The sequence below is a fragment of the Hypomesus transpacificus genome, chromosome 25 (genome assembly GCF_021917145.1).
Source record: "Hypomesus transpacificus isolate Combined female chromosome 25, fHypTra1, whole genome shotgun sequence".
NCBI lineage: Eukaryota > Metazoa > Chordata > Actinopteri > Osmeriformes > Osmeridae > Hypomesus > Hypomesus transpacificus.
In genome coordinates this window covers 694508-720063 of record NC_061084.1, presented here as the reverse complement: position 1 = coordinate 720063, position 25556 = coordinate 694508, and the positions used below count along the sequence as shown (strand labels likewise).

Below are 25556 nucleotides of genomic sequence, written 5' to 3'. Positions count from 1 at the left end.
TAGGCTATTAGGCTACCCCACGCGGTCTATAGAAAATATACTTTTTAAGTTTTTAATTTAATTGTCGACATGCACATTCTGTTGATTTGGTTTATTCCGTGTTAAAGAATATTTTTATATAATGTTATTGGTTCAGTCCATTAAAATTTACTTTCGATATTGTTTCTTCAATTTAAGTTTCGTTTAAGCAGAAATGATAGGGTTGTGTATAGGCCTAATTTAGTAGACACAAGTATTGATACAAAATCACAGATGACTTGCAAAACATTTTTTATTGCATACATTTTTTTTATTGCAGCAGGGAAAGTATGAGAGGGTTGATGTAAATAATGTAAATAAAGAGACTACAAAATAGTGAAAATAAACATCAACCCATCAGAAAGGGAACATAGGCCTATGCAAAAAAATATATATTTAATTGGTTTGCTTAAGCTTTGTCTATATGTTATTGTCTTAATGTCAAGAATATGAAAAAGACCATTGTTAAAATCTCATCAGAAATAAAAAAATCTTGTGAATGACAGGCCAAGCAAGCAGTGCCTACAAATCGCACACAGAAAGAACTCACAGCTCATTGAGAACATGCAGACGAGAGTGACCTTTGACATCTCCCCCAGCCCCCTTCTGCTTCCTAATAAAGGTCAGAGGGTCAAGCTGGGTCTGACCAGCCCTGACCTGAGCCAGGAACTCACTGGTGACGTTAACGGAGTTGCGAGAGGTGTAGAGGTCGCTGAGGTCAGAGGCCATGGGGGACGGCATGTGTTCGCTGCAGATGGGGCCCCCCAGCCCCGCTGCACACTCGACCGTGTAGGAGAAGAAGAGGGTGCCGTGGTTCAAGGGGCATACACCCTTGTGGAAGCCCTGTTTGAGAGGCATTCTGCAGGAGCCCAGGAGGTCGTTCCAAGACTTCCACCACTGTTTATCCTCGTCCCACACCTCCATCTTCAGCTCACTGTGCAAGGAGACCTTGCCCCAGCTCATGCCCATGTCAATGTCTTGGTTCCACTGAGGGTTGTCATTGTCCTGGATCACAATGGTCTGGAGTGCTTTGGTACCCGCAATTACTTTGACAAAGCCGTCGGTCTTTGACGTGGTGTCGCCCCATAAGCCCGTAGCGTGCTCCACCTTGACTGTTAAGCGGGCTAGACCTTTCTCCTGGGGGCAGCACTGGCTGGTTGTCTGCTGGTTGGCCTGGCAGACACACTGGCAGGTGTCGCGGGCACTGGGTTTGGAGGGACCGGTACACTTGTTAGAGCAGCGCAGCGCAAGTGCACTGTCCAGGATGTAGTCCTCCACCGCCTTCTTCAGCCCCGCGCTCTTCTTCTCATTCTTCACCAGCCGGTGCAGCGGGCTCATGGAATAAGTGATGATGTCAGGGGTGGTCTTCAAGGTCCCCAGCCAATTACTGAAAGCGTTGGTCCCTTCCTTGGCGAAGAGCAGGTCAGGGGAGCCGTCTGATTGGCCGCCCACCACCTCGGTGAACCTGTCTTTGAAGGTGTTGTGGAAGCTCTCTTTGGTGTCACGCTTCTTTAGGTCCTGCTTGCAGAACTTGGTCTCCGTTTTGAGGTCGGCGGTTCCAGTAGTCGTGGCAATGGAGGCTTCGGCCTCCAGGCAGTCCTTGACCTCTGATTCTTTGTAGCCTTCCAGCGATGCCTGGCACACGCGCAGCGATGTCACACTCTTCACCCGGCCGCCCAGTTGGACCTTATGGATGAAGTGGGTTCCGAAGGTGTTCAGGAAGTGCTTGTAGTCGGGCTTGGTTTGATCGGTGTAGAGGAGGGGGAGGTTGTTCAAGCTGCGGGAGAACTCTGCGTGGAGGGGCGGCTTTTCTATCAGACGGTAACTGCAGAGGGAACACACAGCCAATGACACGAGTGGTGTTATCAGCCAATCGCACGAGCGGTGTTATCACCAAAATATAAATCACATATCAACATTTTGACCTGCTGTTAGCATGTATTTATCATACATGAAATGGTGATGGATGGAATAGAACACACAGACACACACACACACACACATTCACTCACCTGTAATAGGAGCAGTGTACATCCTGCTTGATGAAACTGTACTTGTCTTGCTTGGACTGGTACATCACCGTCTTGGCCACCCGAGAGTGAGTCCCGCCCACAACCATAGACGCCGTGATTTTCGGGGTAGTGATGTCCAAACCCACCTTCCAGCTGGCGTCCACCTCGCTGTGGCTGTCCTTGACGAAGCTCTCGCTGGAATCATACACACTGCTGGACACTTTCATGTGACACTTATGCAGTGGCCGCCAGTCCACCACGGCCACAGGTAGCTTCTGTTTCTTGTTGTCCATGAAGGGGTTGTCACAGAGGGTGCAGCCCCCGTCCTGGTCTTTCTTCCAGGTGTCCACGTCGATCACATAGGCCCGCTTGCGCTCCATGGTGACCACGTCAAAGCCCTCGCCGGCCAGGTCTGTTCCCGGGGCTGAGGGGGTGTTCTTGCACTCTGCTGCCCGGCCTGGGGTGCACGCGGGCTGGGCAGGGGGCAGGAGGAGGAGGGCCCCACACAGCCACACGACAAGCAGTGCTGTGCAGATTCCTGGAGGAGGGGAGAGGATGAAGAAAGGGTTTAGGGAAATAAACTTAATTAAATAGGTTGCTATCTTATCATCATCTTTTTTTAAATCTGACATTCACAAATAGCTGCCTGTGTAAATGGATGTCTTTTCACCACTAGATGGGGGTATTTAACTTTGAATGATGATCTCACTGCTCGGTTTGTATCGTTGATTTGTTTAGTACTTGTTTGGTACACCTCTCTTTATATTCAAGCTTTTGTATTTATTTATATTCCGACACTCATCTTTCTACCGTTCGTTTGTTCATTAAATATTCTCATCTGTAGGTATTACATACAATACTTGTTATTAGGTCTGTATTGTTTGTCACCTGCGCAAGTTTTACTTTCATTTCTTTTACATTTTGTCTGCTGGCTGAAGTTTCCCCTCAGGGGTAGATCAAGCACCCACTATGTAAGGCATCAACCTCACATTTCACTTCATTTCTGTAGATTTCTTAGTTTCACAGAAATGTATAGGTTTGACTAAAGACCTCCGATAAAGATTAACTACATAATTTTCTCTTTATATGACATACGTCCCACAAAAAATGTGCTAAATATATAACCTCACAACACCCAATAGAAGAAGTAGAAGAAATTGTTTGTGACCATAAATTACCTGTCTGCATGGAAACACACATATCAGAAACAGGTTCTATGTGAAATTTCGGAGTTCTTCTATTGTTACCAAACAATAAATAAAACGAAGTGGAGCATAGATTGCTTACCAAACATATCCCAGACGCTGTGGTGCTTATGACAAAGATGAAGACTTAGGAAGATGATCGTGAAGATGCTCGTTAGGATGAATCTGGCAAAGGTTCTGTTACTGCACGGCCGTCAGTTGACAGAGGCAGACTGACAGGCAGGCGGACAACTCTTTCCATCCTATCACTGCATCAGTCAACCTGGGTGTGTGTCATGCCCATGAGCGTGAAAGACCACATGTTCGAGGTGTGATCCGGTGGTCGAGGCTTTGTTTATGCAGGCGTCTAAGATTCAGTCTTGTTTCCTGGCAAAAGGAAACCAATTAGTCGTAAACCACAGTGGGTTGTTAAAGTTAATTTAGAGAAGCTGAGTAAAGAGACTCACATCATTTATATGTTCCTTGTTTTTTAAAGGCCCTCCTTATGTATGTCTTATCTTTCTTTAAATGTATTACACATTTCTATACCCAGTGTGCCTACTATCATGTTGGTCCAACCAACCAATCGTACAAGTTATCCTTGCCTGATAATGCCAACCAGCCAGCCAATGGAATCCCTCAAGGCCACTTTGCATACACACACCTTTCCTCATCTGGCCAGTCTTTCTCCCTCTGAACGGTGTCGAGTCAGAACACGTGTTTATATGTCACCTGTCTGTCTCCACACACAGGCCTTCAGCCACTGACACGCTGGGTTAAACCCAGGTTTGGATGTGTTGGCCTGGCTTCTGTCTCCTGGCCCTCCTCCTGGTGACCGGGGCGAGGGAGAGCAGGGCCAGTGTCTCGGACAGCTTCAGAGACTGCAGCCAGTTCTTCTACATGCGGACCCCGCCGGCTGGCGTCCGGGGGAGAGGGCTGAGGAAGATCTGCCAACGCTACGCAGCCGAGCCACGCTACGCCACCCTGTACGACGCCAGCCGCCGCCTCCCTCTCTACTCCGCCTACACCTTCAAGAAGTCGGACGGGAAGAAGAGGATGGACACGCCCTGGATGTACGAACCTCAGGTAGACTTTTCATGACACAGCTACACATTTACATTACATTTACATGTAGTCATTTAGCAGATGCTCTTATCCAGAGTGACTTACAGTATGTACAGGGACATTCCCCCTGAGGCAAGTAGGGTGAAGTGCCTTGCCCAAGGACACAACATAATTTGGCATGGTCGGGAATCGATCCGACAACCTTCTGATTACTAGCCCGACTCCCTAACCACTCAGCCAGCTGACTCCCTGTAAAACAAACTGTAAAACCCTCCCAACTGATATTGTTTCGACAAAGAACCTTCTCATCCATTCCTCATGCATTCCTCAGTCATGTGATGTGGCTCTCCTGACAGCTAGCGTCCCACAGCGAGGCAGGGGAGATGAGGGTGCTGCCCCCCATCGACGACCCCGCCCCCCTGATAGAGGAGAGCCAGGCCGTTCTGACCGACTTCACGGATGCCGTGGAGTACGAGCGGGGCCTGCTGAACCCCGACCAGCACCAGTCCAACCCGGAGGACAAGTCCTCCACCTACACCCTCACCAACACCGTCCCCCAGGTCAGTGACTTCCTGGACGCTTCCTGGAGCCCATACATGGACGTGCTACGTCGGCGCCTCAACAACTTCTGCCGGGGCACGGCTTTCGTGGTCACCGGGGCGACCGTATCTGGGGCAACCATCCGCCGGGGGAGCGAGGACCGGCTGGCCATCCCCAAGCACCTGTGGCTGGCCTACTGCTGCCCGAGGTTCGACCGGAACTCTCCGTACGAGGTGCGCTTCATGTTCCCCAGCTACGGGGGCTACGCCCTCAACCAGAAGGAGGGGCACAAGGTGGTAGAGGTGCCTCTGAAGACTCTGGAGAGCTTCCTGAAGACCCAGGCCGACATGGACAGCGACCTGACCCTCTTCTATAGGGACTGTGTGTCAGAAAACCCCTTGAAGAAAAAGAGAAGATCGACTTGAGGTGCGGACATGCATTGCTGTGTGCGCGTACGTGTGATTGCGATTGGTTAACACTTAAAGTAGCTCTGTGTTAACTTGTGACAGCACTGTGTTTTCACAGGAACACTAGCTACAAATGAACACTATGAACTTGATGAATAGAACTTTGCATAAACGTGGTTAGAAAAGTGTTCCGTGAAGCAACAGTAATGATATTTTAATAAAGCTGATAGGAAAAGTTACAAGTCAGTAGTTTATCAGGGCTTAAGTTATTATAATTGTATGATTGTCAATAGTTTAGAGGTGAAAATGTGGAACAGGACAAAAAAAGACTTAAAACAACACTTAAGTTTTGAGTCCCCAAAAGTAGAACCACATTTAGTCATTTAGCAGACACTCTTATTCAGAAAGAACCATGCATCAATAGCCTGGAATTGTGCTCTGAAGACACTAAAGACATTACCCTCCATCGAACAAAGATAAAGCTGACTGAATGAGATGGGTTTCTTTGCATCTTTATCAAAGAGTAGATATACTGTCGCTGTAGAGTGTTATAATGTCTGGAACAAAGCACCACTCCAGTTTGTGCTGGACAGGAAATTGCTGCTCTTGTCCAGACTGAGGTATATAACTGGGGGATATCTGTCAAATATCTGTCAACATTATGCTGACGAGAGCAAATGTAGTGTACTCCATACTGAGTTGCCAATCTTAAAGAATCAAATGTGATAAGCTAAAAAAGGGTCTGTATGCTTTATCTAACAGTCCATGTGACAGCCCAATCCCCCAGAAACTCCATCGAAACCCACCAGTGAGTCATAACAAGCCAACTAAAACCTGAACACGTTTACAAAGAATGTTCTTTCGGGTTTAAGAACAAACAGACATCATGTGGCTTCCGTTGACTTCCTTTGCATGGCATCGACTGAGCGCAGCTGGGCTGTGACCTGAAGACACTGGCAGCATCTGAGATCACAGGAACGTCGGTGTCAGCAGTGCATCAGCCTGGTGGTGCTCATTCACACGTTATACTGTCAGCTGTGCTTCCAGTGAGATGAACCACGAGGTGTTGACGTTGACGCCAGGTGTGTTCAGTGGAATTAGGGCCAGGTGAGCGGGGGACAGAGGGTGGTGCTCGGTGCTTTTGCATACTCAGTCTAGATTAGAGAGAGCAAACGTTCAGAGTCGTGTCGGGGTTTCACTCAGATCCACAGGCACCGCGCGCTCCGGAACATTCCCTCCCCGGCACAAGCAGACACGCAGTGGGACACGGATACACACAGAGAGACGCCAACGCGCACTGAGAACATCCGGGGGAATCTTCTACGTTCATCCTTTCGTTTATCCATCCGTTCATCCGTCCGTCCTTTCATCCATCCATCCGTCATTTTCTTCGATCCGAACGACTGAGCTCCATCACGTCTCCACGTCCTTTCCGTGACCTTCCCCAATCGTCATGACCTCTGTCTGGGCGTGGCGGGCGGCGGCCTGGCTGCTGGTTGCCATGGCGACGGCGGGGGTGCGCGGCAAGGTGGAGAAGGAGCTGTCCCCGGAGTGCCGTGAGTTCCTGTACATGGGCACGCCGCCGGTGGGCGTGGAGCACCACGCCCTCAAGACCATCTGCCAGCGCTTCCTCAACCGCGCTCGCTACGTCACGCTCTACGACACCACCAACCACGTGCCCGTCTACTCCGCCTACACCTTCAAGCGCTCCGACGGGGAGAAGAGGATGGATGTGCCCTGGATGTACGAACCTCAGGTATTTCTTTGAATATTCTTCTCGTTCGGCGACTTCTTTCACAAGTTGTCCATGAAACCATTCTGCCTTCAGTATGGCGGCCTAGTTTGCACGTCTCCTTGTTTGAGTTAGTTGAGTGTCCCTGTCTCTTCTGTCTGTCCTCCAAGCTGTCCACCTTGTCGGACACAGGCGAGATGCAGCCCTTCCCGCTGGGTTACATGCACATGAACTTTGAAGACGCCCAGGCAGTGTTGAACGACTACTCCAACGCCATCCTGTACGAGAGAGGCCAGCTGAACCCTGACGAGCACCAGGCCAGCCTTGACGACAAGGCCGCCACTTACACCCTCACCAACGTGGTGCCACAGGTCAATGACACTGCAATGCAAAACGATACACTACTATACTTTATACAACCCCGGTCTGTACCGGATCAGGGGTCTCATTTATCAACTAGACCAGGACCGACCAGACTGGACCGGATCGTACAAGACTAGACCACACCTGACCAGAACAATCCTGATTAGATCAGTCCTCACCAGAACATGCTGCACGATACTAGTCCTGACTAGAACCTAGACCAGACCACACTTGACACCAATGAAAATTGCAGATATATCTTCTGGTTCATTGTTTAACCTCCGCTCACCCCAACCCCTCCTGAGTGCAGGTCCATGTGTTTGGGAGCAGCCCATGGAAGGAACAGGAGCATTTGGTCCGCAGACGTCTCAACAACTACTGCCGTGGCACGGCCTACGTGGTCACTGGGATCACCACGTCAGGGAACATGATTCGCCGGCACAATGTGGACCGCTTGGCGGTCCCCGCCTACCTGTGGTCAGCCTACTGCTGCATCCACTATGACCGCAACGCCCCCTACGACGAGCGCTACAAGTTCCCAGCCTTTGGCCACTACGCCCTCAATGACAAGGACAACAACCAGGTCCTGGAGATGTCCGTGAAGAAGCTGGAGGAGTTCCTGAAGAAGTCCACCTACGTGGACAAGAACTTCCAGATCTTTCTGGATGACTGTGTGCCCCCAGGTTCGGCCTAGGGCCTCATAGTGTCTTATCTTGGGTGTACCCTCACGAGAAACGTATTGTTAGTACAAAGCCAAGCCTGATCTCACTCTCACAAGATGTGTCATGTGTTATCCTGTTGGTGCTGTCGATCAACACTGGTCTAATAAAGTTTGTTCAATCTACACTTGTTTTTTTGTTGATTGTTTCACCTGTGATTTTGTCACTGCTGATTGGGTATAGTATAAACTAGTGTGTACAATATAGCCCAACCACAAGAGCATTCACTTTGAGACAGCCAGTTAATTATTTCGGTTTCCAAGCACTCATGGGATTGAAAGATGTGAACAACAAAGACCACCAAGTACCGGTTCACACATACACACCCCATGTGGTTGTGAACAGGAAGTGATGTTGATTCAAGCTGATCTCGGCTTGGTTAAGATGACAAATTACTTCCAGCAGCAAACTATTTCCGAGCTTAATCTGAAATTTGTGCCATCTGGTTTTAGCTTGTTTCTTACTCGTTCCTGTTTGCAGGTTATGTCATTCAAGCTAAGTTCAAGTATTTGAAAATACTTTAGGTGTCATATCACCCAGTGGTTGACTCCTTATATGTCAGGAAGTGTGATTTGCATCTGTTCACCTCAGGTGACATTGTAGTAACGTATAAAGGCTGAAAAAGGCCCTGGTCATGCTCTCCCTAATGGAGTCTGGGACAGACAACCTAACAACCCCCCACAGGACAGAGGACTTTGTCATGGATCATCAGTAGTACAAGGTGTGAAGGGCAGATAAAAGACACCTTCCATTTCATGTCACTTTGAAAGTCATAGTAATTCACATGCCTCACTCACTGAGAGACAAGCTTGTGCTTAGCACATTTGAAGCTACTGTCATTGGTTATCTGCTGCAGAAGCTGAGAGCTGATAACGTTTACTAGCCTTTACACTTTGAATACATGGAAACTAGGACTTGACAATGTGAGTGTGTGTGAGGCTATGGGGCGAGAGGTAGAATAAGGCACAAACGGTTGGACGGAGAGAAAGTAGCAAGTTACACGCCTCAAGCCATAGGTGTGTGTGTGTAAAAAGGAAGGGGGAAAGTTACGAACTGAGACAAGCAGACTAGGCCTGATTGAACAGTAAAGGACAGGAGAAGTGGGAGAGAGAGAGAGAGAGAGAGAGAGAGAGAGAGAGAGAGAGAGAGAGAGAGAGAGAGAGAGAGAAGAGAGGGAGAGAAGAGAAAGAGTGGCTAGCTAACATCGTCATGAGGAGTCATGCTTCCGTCTCCGTCCCGTCCATGGCCGTCCTGGCGTTGCTTGCCTGCGTGCGGGGGTCCGACGCAGGCGTGGTGGAGGACTTCAACCACGTGCAGCGCTGTAAAGACTCTCTCTACATGGGCACCCCACCAAGAGGCTACCTGGCCGGCGGCGCGCTGAAGAAGATCTGCCAGCGCTACGAGGAGAAGCCCTGCTTCGTCACGCTTTACGACCCCCACAAACACATCCCCGTGTACTCTGCCTACACCTTCAAGAAGACCGACGGGCAGAAGACTGTGGACTTTCCCTGGATGTTTGAGCCGCAGGTTAGTGAATGCGTCTGCACGTGTGTAGGGTTGTTTAAGTCATCAAATGGGTTCGACAAGCACCCTATTATGACATCTTCTGTGGAATGTTTAGATATTGCTAAATTGCATTCACGTTTTACTGAAGGATGAAGGTAATCGGACTTGTCACACCAATACCCTGGTGTTGCATGGAGAGATAGTTCAATTGCTGCGGCAGGCATATTGAGAAGTTAAAGGAGATAAGCTGCTTGTGTATGGCTTCTGAGTTTGCGTTTTAAAAAGGTATTGTTGTCAGATCCACTCACGCCTTGGGCTTTGCAAATTTAAATTGTATGAATGTGTATGCCTGCAAATGAATTCTGTGGATGTCAGTGAATTCTTTTTACATGTGCGCCAAAATGTTTCTTGCCCAATTCCAAGGACGAGGGAGGATAATGATCCTTCACTGCAAATCAGGGGCAACAAAGACAACTGTATTCAGCTCAGAGAAATGTTTCGTGGATAGTTCTGTCAGCACTAAACAAGTATTTCTCTTCTCTATATTTATCTATCTCCTTTGCCATCCACCTCAACCTCCCTCCCTCTTTCTTACTTTCTTTCCCTTCCTCTGACACTCGTTTACTTCCCCTTCCCATTTGTGTCCCCTCCTCTCTCCCTCTCACTCTCTTTTCCTTCCTTCCCCATTGTTGTCTCCCTTCCTCCATAGCTGGCTTCAGACAAGGGCAGCAACAACATGGAGCCCTTCCCCCAGTCCGCACACATGCACATGAACTTCGTGGACAGCCAGGCGGTCCTGGAGGACTATGCTGACGTGGTCCAGTACGAGCGCAGCCACCTCAACCCAGACGAGCACCAGGATGACCTCGTGGACAAGGCCTCCACCTACACCCTCACCAACGTGGTGCCCCAGTACAGGGAGTTCAGCATAGGGCCCTGGGCCGAGCACCAAGACCTCATCCGCAAACGTCTCAACAACTACTGTCGAGGACGGGCCTATGTGGTCACGGGGGTCACGACCTCTGGGAACATGATCCGCCGAGATAACCTCGACCGGGTGGCAGTGCCGGAGTACATGTGGTCGGCCTACTGCTGCACGGAGTACGACCTTAACGCGCCCTACTTCCTTCGGTACAAGTTCCCCGTGTTTGGAGCGTACGGGCTAAACGACCGTGTCAATAACCACATGGTGGAGGTTCCCCTCAAGAACCTGGAGAAGTTCCTCAAAGGTCGCATGGACGTAGACAAGAACTTCCAGATCTTCTACAACGACTGTGTGCCTGACCTTTAAGTTGTGCGCCCCATATAGGGCCCACATACTAAAACATAAAATGCACATATTCTTTGTGTGAAATGCTTTTCCATCATGCAATTAAAATACAACTCAAATGAATTCAAATTAGTTTTGTCTGTTTTTTTGGGGGGGTGTGAGAAAGTTTAACTTCCCAATATAATTCCTTTGACTGTTAAAATAAGGGTGTTGATATAAATTTAAGGGAATTGATGGGGACAACAGGGTAGGAATATTCATCGTATTGGTTTGTTATTGCAATAACATCAGTTTTCAGGCCTCTCTGACATTTTATTTGTCCACCAGATGGCAGTGTCGTCACACTCTTGATAGCAGCGAGGCTCACTCTGGTCTCAAGTAAGCCTACCTAACAAACTGTGTCCTAATACTTAGAAATCTGCATTCATCACAAAACACAATGATCTTACGTCAACACTTTATTTACATTCCCAAAAACAACCCAGTTCCTGCCTACAGACTATTCCAGAACTTTCGCCATGTCATTTCCTGAAAGTCTGAGGCAGACAGAGGTTATAGAAGGAACTGTGATCCAGAGTCGACACTTTCTTCCATGAAACCCACCCCCGGCCTTGCACCTCAGTCCTCCCTAAAGGAGAGCCATGGTAGTGGGGGTCCATCACCAGCAGGTAGCTCCCCTGGCCTCCCGTACACACCCCCAGTATCCCCTTAGAGGAGTTGTCCCTGTCCCCTCCCATCATGACTGGGGACCCGTGTGTCTGGAAATGCTGGTGGAGCTCCTCCACCGCCTTCCCCTCGAGCTCAGCCCCCCCACCCCGGACGTGAACCACCCTGCAGGGCACGTCGTAGAAGTAGTCCAGCACCAGAGCCGCCTCGAACGTCCCTATCCATCCCCTGGAGCTGGAGAACAACCTGGGCTTGTCTCCCATGTCCACCAGGGCTTGTTGGATCTCAGGAAGACTGGGTGGGGGTCTGCAGCTTTGGTCCTTGGGTGGGGACCAGCTCAGACACAGCCATGAGGAGATACTCTGAACAGTGCGGTAGCCGCAGCCCCAGCCCTGGTCATCCTGCCCGTCACAGCCGTAGTGGTAATAATGGCACTCCCCTGATATCTGAGAGAATTTTACAGTGTCACTGTCTGACACTGGCCTTGGAAGTCCAGATTGAGCATTCTTCAGCAGCGTCTCTGTCCAGTAAGCTTGGCTTTTAACAATATGTCGGTTCGCTCCAACCGTCCTCTCTCCCCAATCTATGTCTTGATCGGATATTCCTAGTTTCGAATCCATCTTTACCTTGTTGTCACCCATGTCTGTAAATGTATTTGGTTAGCATTGAAAGTCACATTGTGAGTGTTTATTCTGCCTAAAACTAGGCTGATAAGACTACTGTTAAGAGCGACGCAAACGCATGCGGTACTGATACAAAATACGTCCCCCTGTAAGTAAGGGATTGTGGTATTTCGTTCCGCTCTCTTCTCAGTTGGGATGGACAGGAAGGCAGAAATTTGATTGATCTGCTGCGCACCTGCAATGAATTGCCAATTAATTGAATTTCACTAAACATGATCTGGCATACAGTGAGGATGAACTACACGCTTTCATGTAAACCGCCATAATTCAATTCTGACAGATTAAAGCAGACCTTAACTGCAACCATATAAAAAACATGATATCACATTTAGAAAGTATTTCATTTTATTTGGTTATGGCTTCTCGTGTTCACTCGGACATCGCTGGAAATCCTTACATGCTCGAGATTCTTCCTCCCGATTTATTCGGAATTGCCTCTAACCCGAAGTTTGTTCCTACTCAATCACAAAGTCCAAACAGCCTTCAGAGTACCGTTGACCCAGAGGTGAAAGACGGATTTAAGATCGAATGCGGAGAAACAAAAATGCAAATAACGGTAAAGAGGGAATTTTTCAGGACGAGAGGCATCTATTTTTCCCCAGACGTACTTCATCTGGGCGAGAATTTCACCTCAAGCGGTTCCTGCAGAGCCTTTTCAGAAGAAGCTTATGATAATGAAATTGTAATTTCGTCGACATTACAAGGCTGTGGGAGTAAGTCGAGGGTAAGGAATGTAGGCGAGCCAACCAATAATATAAATTTGCCTATGGGTCATTTACGTGAAAAGAGTTGACCATAAGCATACTTTCATGTGTAAACGTGACAGAAAGCCTATTTTACAGGTGATTGGTGACTGGCTAGTGTACTCCAACGTGCTGGTGTTGACACCTGGCTTGTTCATAAGTCCTAGAGGTATACTTATATTCACAGGGGCTAGAACAGTCATACCTATAGAGTGCCACTATAGAAGGTGAGGCCTTGCTTTTGACTTGCATGGTCAATACTTAATCAACACTTCAAGCTTTCCTGTGATTCATCCAAATGTCATATTTTACATTCCATGATCCACGTTTCTCATCCCCTACCTATCGTTAGCCTGTGTAGAATGAAACATTTCCAGTGTTGATGGGACAAGTGTCATTCCCGTGTGACAACCAGGAAGCAAAGAGTGAGCGGAGAGCCTCTTTCCCCAACATGGCTGCCCATGACCTCCACCATCACTGCTTTTGGCCTACTGCACTTCACCCTACGCACAATGACGTGTGAGAGCCCATGACAGCTGTTCAGTAACGTGTTTTTGACAAAACAAATCTCAAACACGCTCAATTGAGACAATGAGTCTATTAGATGCAGATATTATAAACTTTTTCACTGTAAGGTCTGGAGAAACGAGGCTGCATGAGATGGTAGAAAGTTGGCTTTCTGTGTTCCAGATGACTGGACCTCTCCCCACAGTTCCTCTGTCTACCAGCAGGGGGAGCCAGTGTTCCTGGAGGCCAGTGTAAAGGCACCGCTGCACCCCCCACTCAGGCTCTTCATCGACAACTGCGTGGCCACCCTCACCTCTGACCCCCTCTCCTCACCCAGCTACAAGTTCATCACCGAACATGGGTGAGGGGAAAGAGGCCAGCAGTGGAGAATAGTTTCAGAATCGGGAGGGAGAGCTCATGGTGTCGTCCTGTGTTGAAGGTGTCACGTGGACAGCCTGGTGTCTCCCTCCCAGTTCTACCCCAGAGCAGGGCGACCGAACACGCTTCGTTTCGCCGTCCAGACCGTCCAGTTCAGCACGGAGCCTGGAGACCAGGTAACAGCGATCGCCGTGGTCGAACCAACCGTACCTGGCTTGGTTGATCAGGTTGTTTTGGGAGGACTTGGCCGGGCGTCTTTCCACACCGCGGGGCTGTCTGTGACCATGTGACCTCCCCATACCCACAGACTTTCATCACCTGCCACATGAGAGCCACTCTGGTCCGCGGACGCCCTGACCCCTTCAACAAGGCCTGCTCCTTCCATTGGCCCTCTTTTAGGTCAGTAGGTCAGCCACACACGGGGATAATCACTTTGTTGATTGATATCGAAACTAACGTCTAGATATAATGACGTTGTTTTGTCATTCACGCTCAGTTTAAACGCCGATTGGTCTTAACTCATAATGCCGTTGCATTTTCTGCTGCTTGTTTTTAAAGTCATTCCAAACCCAGTTCTGAGCTGTTCTAACAGGGTTCGTCTGTGTCTGGCGTTCAGATGGCGAGCCCTGGAGGGAGACGATGCTGTGTGTCTGTGCTGCCACCATAGAGACTGCTCAGGACAGACGCTAGCCAAGAGCACGACGCAAGCCCACCTGGACACAGGTGAAACCCACCTTTCAGATACATATGGCTGAGTGTGAGGTAGAAGCCTGTGTGATTTTTGGTATAGACTGATTCATTTAACATTCAAACTCGAAAGCACTGGGGAGTCGGAATTACGGAATGAGGATGATGCATTGTGACATGTCTGTGACTTTCATCTTCATGTCTGTCCAGTGAAGGAATCAGACACCATGGTTGGTCCTCTTCAGATTCAGCCCAGCTCCTATTGGATGGATCACCTGTCACTCATTAAGGACCTGTACAGTTTGAACTTGAGTTGAACTCAAAAATAATATCTTGCATAGAAACCTGCAATAATAAAGGGAGAAACTGAGATTGTATTGAACATATTGACTACTCCACAGTAACTGACTACACCTCAGTTTTACTGTTGGTTGAACAGCACCTGAAAGCTTGAGTACATTTCTGAAAATGTAATTTTTTCAAGAAAAGTCTTGCTCATCTGATTTTCCTCACAATGCTTTATCATAGAAGAGTCCATACATGCGAGGGTGTGCTTTAGTATGGACAGCTGCATCTCCATAGCAGTAGCCTACAACACACACGTCCAACTTCCCTGTACCTCCCCAGAACTGCAACGCAAACCAAAATATCCTAGTGAGAACTATATCTCCATTGTGTAACGAAAACAAAAACGACGACGTGTAAACTAAACAAGACGGCAGGCTAAACAAGCCAGGCGGCAGTTCAGCGTCGCACGTGCATCGTCTGTGAGCACACAGAACTCCAGGTTTCATACTGCGAGATCGATCGTGCTTGGACATAAGCTCAGGGGCGAATCTAGGTTCCCACTTTTGGGAGGGCTAAGCCCCTAGATAAAACCTATTATTTTTCCTGTGACCCAGCAAAACTAAGGGGATCTGGGGGCATGTTCCCCCAGAAGACATTTTTGAAAATAGCCTTTTAAATATTGTCCTCTAGTGGGGTTTAGGAAGATAAATTAACCAATTTATATTTAAAATATGTTTTTAAAACATTTGGGGGGGCTAATGAAACTTAGATACGCCCATGCCTAAGCTGTTATAGCAACCAACGTTACATGTCACGGTTCCATTTGGATGACTTGGCCTTGAGTTTATGATCCTGTCAACACTCAGAAACCTCAGATACTTTGGTGTGTATCTGCTGAAGGCGAATCAGATTGAATGTGAGACATTTCTGACACTTCTAAATGAAGTGGCGAGTTTTGAGAACGTCCAGCCCCAGGCGCGTGGCCCAAACTCGTCCCTTTGAGCCCGGTTCATTGTTCAACCTCCTCACCCGAGTTAAGGCAGCATGTGTTTCTTGAGGGGTCAGCAGTGTTGGGTAGGTCTGAGTCAGATAAATGCTGGCTGCTGTAAGGTTGTCAGACGTTATAGACAGAGCAGTGGCAAAAGAACTAAAGAACAACCGCCAACGTCCCTGAGCGTTTCGGAGGGCAAGCAGCTCCGGTTGACACAATGTTATGCAATGGGAACGGACTGTGTTCGTGACTTGAATTCTGCTCGCTCTCATCCGTTTGAACAGCTGCTTGGAGATAACCTGATCAGGGTTATCCTCTGTCTTGGCACAGTGCAGGACTGTAACTCAGACCTACATGTTTGGTTTTAAAAGGTTGTAGTATTTCGGAACTTGCTGTCAAACGCACACTTGTTTGTAAGTAAGCAGCGGAGTTGTGCTTTGTATTGCAGTGAAAACGTTCAGATTACTTTAAGCCTTTGTCATATTACTGTATCAACAAGGAGCTTGCAGTGCAATCTTTAGAAGTAGAAGTTTGTGTTCCAGAACAAGGTCAGTAGCCAAACATCTACGCATCCTGCACATGCTTTGCCTGGTTGTTTATATCAACCAATGAGGCTGGTATCAGAGTCTATTAAAATCTGTCCACTCGCTGAAAGAGCAACCTGGTATTTATAGATGTTTGAGAGGGAGAGGATGGGAGAGAGTGAGCCTGTGTGAGAGGAGGAGGAGGAGGAGGGGGTGGGGATCTTCCTAGACAATCAGCAGAGATAGTACAGGGTCTGTCGGGGGAGGAGAGCGGCCAGACCAGAGCCTTCCAAGGTATGAGGTCAAGGTTTCCCCTTTTAGTCTACCAGGGTCCTCACCAGCCCCCAGATCACAAGCCTCATCTCACCTCCCGGACCATGACGACCCCGGGGGTCGAATAGGGAGTATGTCCTCACAGTATAGGATGTGACACACGCCATAATTTCCAATCCCCAACTCAGTCAAGCCATGAGAACAAGAGGTACGAGGTTCCTGTCCCAGAAACCCTCTGGTGTGGGGACAATCCCGGGCGACCCCAGCCCTGCAGCCATAGCGACTGACACCGGGCCCCAGGACCCCCCTGGGAGGAGAAGGAGGGGACGCCTGACAGTCCGAAACAATGACTTCCGACCGGCTCCTGTCCTGGCTCCTCGCTCTCGGTCCCCGGCATTCTTTTCATGTGGAGCTTCCTGTCTCGTGGCGCGCCAGAGGGCCCGCTGGAGCGCACGTCTATCTGGCCGCCGTCCCAGGGAGAGAGGGGTTGGAGGCGGGGGGGGGGAAGACTTTCACTGCTGCTAGTGTTTACTATGTTGATGATCCCCCCCCCCCCCCCCCGGCGCGCCAACGGTCTGTTTGCAGCACAGACTCCTGGCTGTCTTTGTTTATCATTCAGGGAGAGCAGTGTGTGTTTGGGGGGGGGGGATCTGTCCTTGTGTTGTTCAGTCAGTCCATTTCATTTAGTGGATGCCCCCCCCTCTTTCCTAGACTCGGTGACAGCGCCCTGCGGACGCGGAGTCACTGTCGGGCCCTCCACGCCGGCCCCCTCTCTCCCTCCCCTGTGCTGGCTTGGTCTGACCTGACACATGGCTTGCAGCACGTACCTTCTCCCCTCTCCCCACACTCTCCTTCTGGCTCAGTGAGTTTGAGCAAACAGAGCCATAACCCATCAGGATGGCCTTTCCTCCCCTCCCTGGGATCCCATAGCGGTCTGGTGGCTCCATGCCCATGCTGGGACTGACCGGCATGGGGTCAAACCAGACAGGTACCTGCAGGTGAAGCCTATGGTTTGAGCCTTTAATGATTGTTTTGTGGGCTTGGTGGCGAGAGATTCAGTGCTGTTTTGTATTTTTCTTATTGCCAGCATCTTTATTTTATTATTATTTATTTTTTTTGCTTACTCGGAACTTGGATTGCGGTTGATGGTAAGATGGCGTTTTTAGCAGATTCTTGTGAACTTATTTGACTGCCTGTTTCAAGCCTGTGTCCTGTAATGGCTACCCTAAATGGGTTGGAGAGCAGTTTCTGTGAAGCACTGATGATGTTAGAAATCCCCTGACTGTCCCACGCTGAGGATCTGGCTCTTTGTAGGTGTATATGTAAACTATACACACAACATCACAGCCATATGCTTTGTACTGTATCTAAGTCCCTGTATTTGTTTTAGTAAGGCTGTATGTAACACAAAGATGAACTCGTGCCAGGAGTTTCCAGGAAATGTCCAAACCGTTCCTGTTTTAACTAAGGTCAAACTGAGGACAAGCAATATAAAGAGGGCTCTGGAGGGTCAAAGATTCTGCAAAGCTCTTACGACTTGGTCTTTTCTGGAAACCTGTGCCTTCTTATTTAGCTGGATGATTTTCAGTGGGGGGGTGTATCCACTAGATGGTCTACCTTTTGATTGACAGGTCCCCTCCCCAGAACTTCCGGACACCCATTCAAACTTGTCTGGCTGCTTGACTCTACGAGTGTTCTGTGTGACAACAGTCACATCATAACCAAAGTATTCCATACATTCCCATTTAATCTATCTTTATTTCCTGTGATTCATTGATGTACTCATACTTGGCCCCCTTATTGAGCAAAACCAAGCCAGCAGTATCTAAGTAACCTATGCCTGTATCGCTCACTCATTGTATCACAAGGAAGCCCTATCAAAAGGAAACTATTCCAGGAATTCTGTCTGCCACTGGACCATCAGTCCTTAACCCCAGTTGAACCGGCAGTTTCCTTGAAAGAGTCCCGCCAGCCTTCTTGCACACATGCATTCTATTTGGGGGATGGCATAGATACTGTTGGGTCACCCCACGTAGTCTACTGTATTTATTGGGTCTGACTCTGACCGAACGGTCTATAAAAGTCTGCATATTGTAAAACTGTCTCTCACAGAATATTTATTAAGTGAAAAATGTGTAATTTGAATAAATCCCCAAACTATTTTGACGATTCTATAAATACTTCCGGCTCCTAGTGCATTTGGATAAGGGCCAATGTGTATAGTTAAAAAAAAGTGGTCTGCTGATACTATTTTTAGGATTATATAATTACCCATGACTTAAATATTGAATATGTATATGATGTTATCTATAAGTGTGTGTCTTATGTCATATGATATGCAATTTTACGGGTAACGGATATGTGGAATATTGGCCGAGTCAGTTAAATGAAGTCAGAGAATTATTACATTTTGCAGAAAACACTGCTGTGAAAGGGCCAGACTGACGAGGAAGTATTAATTTTGTTGTTCTAGGTTAGGAAACTTGTTTCCATGCATGTATACAAAACAATCATCACAAAGATTAATCGAGACAAGAACCAAGGATGGGAATGTTTCGTGGTTCCCCACCCCGGTCACGCGCGGCTCCCAGACAATTGGCTACATGTGCAGACTACTGCGTGTCTTGGTAGGGGGTCGGCGTCTCAACACGGCTGCGAGGTGTTGATGGGCTGCCTAGGACTGTTGCGCACTGATCGCTTTACGCACTGCCATCTGAGTTTTTGTTCTCTAGCAATTGATGCGACTCAAATTCTTCACTGGACCGAATTGGAAACAAAACGTGTTATTGGTAAGGTCTTGTGTTTAGCGTCTTTTGTTTATGTATATTTAGTTTTAATTATTTTGACCGTTATTGAGAGTTCTTTCCATGCGCCCAAGCAATTATGGATGTTTATTAAGATGTTTTAAAAAACGGTGTTAAAAAGTTATGCTAATTTAGTTGAATAATGGTTCTTAGAGTTTCAATGAGGCTGTAAAAAATGAAGCCAGAAAAGAGAGCGTTCCTAGAGGATCATTCATCGAGTTGAGTGGATGGGAAATCACTGCTGTTTTGTTTTATAGACTTTATTTACATTATGGGCCTATTGTTTGGAAACATGGATATTATTTAGATGACAATGAAAGAAAAACATTTCTTCCACTGCAGAGGAAGTCGTTCAGATAGTCATCACAGGACAATGCAACTTTATTTTCAGTCATCAATAAAAAAAAATCTAATGGATCAGTTGTAGAAACACCTACCGGATAAGTGCAAAGCCAGGGACAAATCCATAAAAGCTTCAGCTGCAATTAATGAGAATAGACGCACCAATGGGCGAAACGGCAAGGACACAGTGAAGGACTATGCTGAGTCCGTTATGGAGTTACCTAGTGAGTAAAACTAAATACCTTCATACTTTTTTCTCTCCTAATTTTCTATTTTAGTATAGTATTTCAATGATTAATCAATGATTGATGACAAGTGGAACTGGTGTTTTGGGGTTCATTCACTGTCACTGAATCTGCGTAAAAAGAGCACGTGTGCCTTGAATGGACTGTATAACGTTACCTTGATCCTGGAAGGTAAATACAAGGTTTAGAGGTTTTGCCAAAGCAGTGATGCAAAGTCTGATATAACTCCGCCAGGCTATTGTGCGTTTCAATAGCACGACACTCAAGGACTCATTTACTGGAAAGAGCGGTCCAGATGCGCCACGGCATGATTTGGAATTGAACGGACCGATGCTTTCTGCCTTAAATGTTGAAGAGGAGTGTGTGAATTTTGACGATTATTTTTCGCAATGTATTTGGAAGATGTGGCATCTCTTTGCGAATGTTTCACTTTTCAGGTACAGGTAAGAGCGATAATTTGTCAGATAAGTTGAATCGAAGTGCGGTTTTCATTCCTGTTCTGTAGTTATCTGTATTTTCCAATCCGTCCAAAAGTGAGTGTCGGAGGAACATTTTCATGGCAATAATAACCGTAATAATAATATTTAGGCTACATTAGATAGGCTTATGTATTTATAGTACTCCGGCTATATTTTCAAGTAGTAAAATCCTACAGACACAATACACAGTTCAATTCAAAAGGTTATTGGCTAATGGAGTTTCATGAAAGGTGTTTGAAAGTCATTTATGAGGTTTGACGCAGTTGAATTCGGAGAAGCCTTAACACTGAACTTGTGCGCCAGTTCCAGCTCAGAGCGCGTTACGCACGGGATTCCCCCGCTCTGTGCTGAATTAGTCTATTAGTTAGCTATGAATTATCTATGATTTTTTTTCTTCATATCTATACCAACAGATGTGGCAGTCAACAACGTATAGCAGACAGATATATAAATTGTGAGTTAATGTGTTCCATTATCATGTACCCACGTGAGTTATCAAAATCCCCAGCAACTAGGAATATGGATTCATTTCCTGTTCATGCAGGGATGACTGTGCAGAGAGGAAAAGACGCCTTGACACAGCTTATATTTATGCTGATTCATTAACCATGACTCGGTGAATTCCTCTTCAGTTAGGTAGCATGAATTAGCAAAAAAGGAATAATACAAAATAAATAAAAATAACGAATAAGGACTTCCCCATCTAAGATAAGACATGCATTTTCGGCACTTTACGGAAACCCCGAGAGGAAACGGTGTCATGGCAGCATCACCTGATTGCTGATCTTTCATAATGCTGCATTTGTCAATGGTGACTTTCACTGAGCTAAGAGCAAGCTCTTGTAGTCTCCCTGAGGAAAACATGACCGCACTGTTGGCCTTCCTACATAAGAGATTATTTGAACCAAGGTCATGTTCGAAGCATTCAAATTATATTAAACAGTTTTTAAATTTCCCAATCACTCAAAAGAACATCTTGATTTGTCAGCTTGCAGGAGCCACCCTAGCTGTCACACACCCTCCTGTGTTTGCCAAAGCCACATCAGAGCCAAGTGTCGATCGCAAGCCTCAATCGCAAGCACCTTTTGGAAATAGCAGCAGAATCTTGGCCCTCTCTCCCTAATCCTGGCATGGTTCCTGTTACCTTTCACTTTCAAACAGTCATGGCCGTGCTCAGCACATGGTGGGCACCCACATACCTAGTCATTCTCACGTACACCGTGCTGAAGGGAGAACTTTAGCAGATCATGAGTCGCTCCGGTTTTATTGAAGGGAATGGTGGAGTGTTGGGTGAGGTTGCATATGTTGGTTTTAAGGTCCACACCGAGATTTAAATATGGTATGTTCCAGTACTCCTGGAAGACTGTTCTGGAAGCTCTGGGGCAAAAATCGTCTGGGAGAGTTGCTCACTAGGAACAGCATTGTCCTACACCCTCCATGCAATTGGAAGCTATGAGGACTCCTTATGTTTCTGTGTGTACGTGCTTGTGTGTGGATTCTGTGGATTGTGAGGTCTCTATGAGCCCACATAAATAATCTATCACTTGTTCTGCCTGCAGGGCTTAAAGCTGATTTATTAAAAGTGGTGGAACAATACGGAATTTCCCCGAAAAGCCCCGCGATAGGGTTGACCCATTTTGACACGCACGGACGTCATTCGTGTCAGAGCGGATCAAGGCTTAACGCTGTTCAAGAATCTCGCGTGATCTCCACAAACCCACGTTTCAATAAGAGGAAACATCCCCCCTGACCTGACCTGAGAGAGACCTTACCCAGCAGATCATGCTCTTATACGTTCACCACACAGCCCGGTTATCCCCTCGACGTCGACCCACAGCTCAGCTACATTTACATTTAGTCATTTAGCAGACGCTCTTATCCAGAGCGACTTACAGTAAGTACAGGGACATTCCCCCGAGGCAAGTAGGGTGACGCACCTTGCCCAAGGACACAACATCATTGGCACCGCCAGGAATCGAACCGGCAACCTTCAGATTACTAGCCCGATTCCCTAACTGCTCAGCCACCTGACTCAGCCACCAGACTCAGCTCACACGAGTGCTGATTGAAGATCGTCTCTCAGAGTTCCTCCTCGAATTATGAATACAGGCTCCGTGCCCATTTGAATGGCTCGCTGTGTTTACCGGATCGACATGTGAGGCTGTGGATGGCTTTCCCAGACTCTTCCTCGGAGGCAGAGAGGCCTAGGAGGGATTTGTGTTCTGTTTCATCAGCCGCGCAACTGCGTCATACTGTGCAATGTGACAGGCGTGAAAAGAACACATTCAATGTGTGGCACAGAGGAGCACAGGGGCGAGAGTGCCCACATGATCCATTCACCGCCGCAGCTATGGAAATCTAGGAACTCTGACCATGGTTAAATACAAATTCTGAAGTCACTGCACTTTTTCCCCAGACGCGGTGGTGTAGGGAAATGCATTAGTCGAGGATCACACAACTTTAATACCACACAAGGCCTCTTTATGCTGTGTCGTCCGGTTGCCTTGCATGACCTTTAGGGATTGTTCGCCCCTCTACCGGTGTGCCTGCACAATCCTATCTGCATGTAAATACTGATAGTCCTGTACAATGTCATGGGATTTAGCTCGGGGTGTTTCAATCAAGTCGAACCTGACTTCTCCAGAGTGTGATCTTATAAACTCGTGAACCTGAGAAGAGTTGCCTGAGAACTGAGAAAAACGTTTATTTTCATTATTAATAGACGGTTGTCAGAAGGGATGGAGCGAGAGAGGAGAGAAAGGAAGAGAAAGAAAAGGAGTGAGGAAAGAAAGAGGGGCCGTCACAGAAGACAACAGACCCAGACGTCCATGCTCAGCTCAGAGCAGAAGATGGAATGAAAGCCCTTGCTTAATCTCTTAGTTGCGCTCGCTACCAGAGGTGACATTCCAGGACGAAGGACGTTCACATTTGTTATGCTTCGGTTGACAAAGTAGCATCCCTTCCTCGTGTGGTCGTTGTTGCGGTTGAGAGCAGATACAAGACAGTGTTGGGAGTGGCAACACTACACTGTTAATGTGGGGACACCTGGAGGGGGTTAGAGACTTGTATCCGGTAAAGGCTTGGGTATCTTCATGTGTGTGTGTGTGTGTCTTTCCAGAGCTGTTTGCCTTGCTGCTGATGGTGTTGGAGTGGGGCCGACCAGTTCTGCTGTCTCCTCTGAGACCCATCTGTGACCTGCGGGTCCTCGACCACTTCATCAAGGAGGCACAAGACGCAGAGGTTGCCATGGTGAGACGCAAACACACACACGGACGGATGCGTTTTCCGGTGTCAGGATCTCTTTATCACAGTCTCACCTCCCCCCTCTCGAGTTCCCCTTCCTCTCTCTTCTTTTCACACGCTCTCAACCTCTCTCTGTCTCTGTCTCTCTCTCTCTCTCTCTCTCTCTCTCTCTCTCTCTCTCTCTCTCTCTCTCTCTCTCTCTGTCTCTCTGTCTCTCTCTCCCTCTCTCTCTCTCCCTCTCTCTCTCTCTCTCTCTCTCTCTCTCTGTGTGTCTTTCTCTCTCTCTGTGTCTCTGTGTCTCACTCCCCCTCTCTCTCTCTGTTTATTTCCAGCGGTCGTGTCGAGAAGGATGTGGCCTTGCCATGCCTGTCACCGTTCCCCAGACGAGGGTAGACTTTGCTGCCTGGGAAACGAAAAATGTGAGTCTTGCTTTCACGCCCAAACCAACGCGTCAAATATCCGCTCTGCACTTCTGCTCTCTAATAATATGCTTCCCACATCATGCACCCTTTCTATGTTGCTTGTGAAGTGCCTGTGATTTTAGTCGCCACGGTTATGAGTTGGATTACGAGTCGCGCTTGATCTTCCTGTCCCCTGCAGACTGTGGAGCAGGCTCGGGAGGTGCAGGCGGGCTTGTGGCTGCTCAACCAGGCCATGGGCTCACTACAAGCCTCGGGCAGCAACGCCGCACTGCGCAGCCACACGGACAGCGCCCTGAGGAATATGCTGAGCATAGGGCAGGTGCTGCGCAGCCTGAGCATCCAGGTAAGCTGTGGGTCAAAGGTCAGGGGTTGAAGGGGGTTGGATAAGAACATGCCCAGTTGTTCAGCAACCGGACGCCGTTGTATTCGGGTCTGTCGACGGTGTGTATTCAGCAGGGCAGTTTCAGTACATTCATGGTTTCAGGACATTGAATTGGACTCAGTTGTATGTCCCCATAGTGTTGCAAGAGAGTGTGGTATTGTGGGTGTTGCGTGTGGAGAAGTCAGTTCTCCGAAAGCAGCAAATATGTAAACCCGAGTTGACTGGGTACACGCCAAAGTCCATTTGCGTTGGGCCCGGAACAGACGTTGGAACCGTTCGGTCAAGCGTTCGTCAAACAAACATGAAGCTGTCTATCTGCTGCCAAATGAAACATTGCTCTTGACAGTGGATTTACATTGAGCCTTTTTGCAAACCCCCTTTCCAGCGTTAGCTCAAGACATGTGATGGGGAACTTACATTTATTCATTTAGCAGACGCTCTTATCCAGAGCGACTTACAGTAAGTACAGGGACATTCCCCCAAGGCAAGTAGGGTGAAGTGCCTTGCCCAAGGACACAACGTAATTTGGCACGGCCGGGAATCGAACTGGCAACCTTCTGATTAATTGCCCGATTCCCTAACCGCTCAGCCACCTGACCCCCCCCCTACTTCCCGGATTTTCCTCCAGAGGATTTAAGACGTGGCTTTTTCTTTCTTGTTCCAGGAGTTCACCACTCCGGGCGCGCTCCGTGCCGAGGAGACATGGCGTGTGTCCACCGCCTCGGAGCTACTCCAGGTCCACGTCAACTTCCTGCGCGGCAAAGTACGCCTCCTGCTGTCCAACGCACCTGCCTGCCACCAAGGCGTAAGCTGATTGGTCTTCCTCACCCAAAGGCTGTGCCTAAGCCAATTGGAACTTCCCATGGCAAAGGGGCCGGATTAGACCTTAAGACCCTGTTTATTGCCTGTGGAGGTGTGTGGACTGATGTCCTCACAAGAGAAACTGAACTTTTCTCCTGGAGGAACAAGGACATGTATAATCTTGGCATATGGACAAGAGGGAAGCACAACCAGCAATGTGGCCCACGAGAATGCACTGGCCTTAGCTCTTTGGCACTTTCTAGCACTTTGTGTGTGTGTGTG

General features: G+C 48.0%; 7 protein-coding genes across 10 annotated transcripts; 5 read left to right on the top strand and 2 right to left on the bottom strand.

The window, feature by feature from the left end:
• Nucleotides 1-267: 267 nt before the first annotated feature.
• Nucleotides 268-3522, bottom strand: LOC124487027 (perforin-1-like). The gene is made up of 3 exons (XM_047049023.1): nt 3318-3522; nt 2031-2568; nt 268-1843 (listed from the first exon to the last, which is right to left on the bottom strand). The coding sequence occupies exons 1-3, from the start codon at nt 3322-3324 to the stop codon at nt 565-567; spliced, it is 1824 nt and encodes a 607-aa protein (XP_046904979.1). The 5' UTR covers nt 3325-3522; the 3' UTR covers nt 268-564.
• Nucleotides 3523-3930: 408 nt separating this feature from the next.
• On the top strand, nt 3931-6012 carry si:dkey-85k7.11 (endonuclease domain-containing 1 protein). Its single transcript, XM_047049072.1, has 2 exons — nt 3931-4300; nt 4636-6012. Exons 1-2 carry the CDS (start codon nt 4007-4009, stop codon nt 5242-5244), a joined length of 903 nt encoding a protein of 300 aa, XP_046905028.1. The 5' UTR covers nt 3931-4006; the 3' UTR covers nt 5245-6012.
• Nucleotides 6013-6163: 151 nt separating this feature from the next.
• Nucleotides 6164-8136, top strand: LOC124487058 (endonuclease domain-containing 1 protein-like). The gene is made up of 3 exons (XM_047049074.1): nt 6164-6982; nt 7129-7329; nt 7632-8136. Exons 1-3 carry the CDS (start codon nt 6680-6682, stop codon nt 8013-8015), a joined length of 888 nt encoding a protein of 295 aa, XP_046905030.1. The 5' UTR covers nt 6164-6679; the 3' UTR covers nt 8016-8136.
• Nucleotides 8137-8950: 814 nt separating this feature from the next.
• LOC124487073 (endonuclease domain-containing 1 protein-like) lies at nt 8951-10942 on the top strand. The gene is made up of 2 exons (XM_047049096.1): nt 8951-9567; nt 10256-10942. The coding sequence occupies exons 1-2, from the start codon at nt 9250-9252 to the stop codon at nt 10835-10837; spliced, it is 900 nt and encodes a 299-aa protein (XP_046905052.1). The 5' UTR covers nt 8951-9249; the 3' UTR covers nt 10838-10942.
• A 319-nt stretch (nt 10943-11261) lies between these two features.
• Nucleotides 11262-12247, bottom strand: ufsp1 (UFM1-specific peptidase 1 (non-functional)). Its single transcript, XM_047049095.1, has one exon. It carries the CDS (start codon nt 12121-12123, stop codon nt 11338-11340), a length of 786 nt encoding a protein of 261 aa, XP_046905051.1. The 5' UTR covers nt 12124-12247; the 3' UTR covers nt 11262-11337.
• A 378-nt stretch (nt 12248-12625) lies between these two features.
• Nucleotides 12626-14797, top strand: LOC124486909 (zona pellucida sperm-binding protein 3-like). The gene is made up of 8 exons (XM_047048788.1): nt 12626-12889; nt 13008-13135; nt 13324-13427; nt 13599-13776; nt 13855-13969; nt 14101-14192; nt 14410-14516; nt 14691-14797. Exons 1-8 carry the CDS (start codon nt 12710-12712, stop codon nt 14795-14797), a joined length of 1011 nt encoding a protein of 336 aa, XP_046904744.1. The 5' UTR covers nt 12626-12709.
• Nucleotides 14798-19222: 4425 nt separating this feature from the next.
• Nucleotides 19223-25405, top strand: epoa (erythropoietin a). 4 transcript variants are annotated; one of them, XM_047049104.1, is made up of 5 exons: nt 19223-19345; nt 23545-23675; nt 24002-24088; nt 24270-24434; nt 25138-25405. In XM_047049104.1, the coding sequence occupies exons 2-5, from the start codon at nt 23565-23567 to the stop codon at nt 25285-25287; spliced, it is 513 nt and encodes a 170-aa protein (XP_046905060.1). In that variant the 5' UTR covers nt 19223-19345; nt 23545-23564; the 3' UTR covers nt 25288-25405. The 4 variants fall into 4 exon arrangements, with proteins under 4 accessions (XP_046905060.1, XP_046905059.1, XP_046905058.1 ...); XM_047049103.1 differs by lacking the exon at nt 19223-19345 and adding an exon at nt 19845-19926; XM_047049102.1 differs by lacking the exon at nt 19223-19345 and adding an exon at nt 20253-20384.
• Nucleotides 25406-25556: the final 151 nt, after the last annotated feature.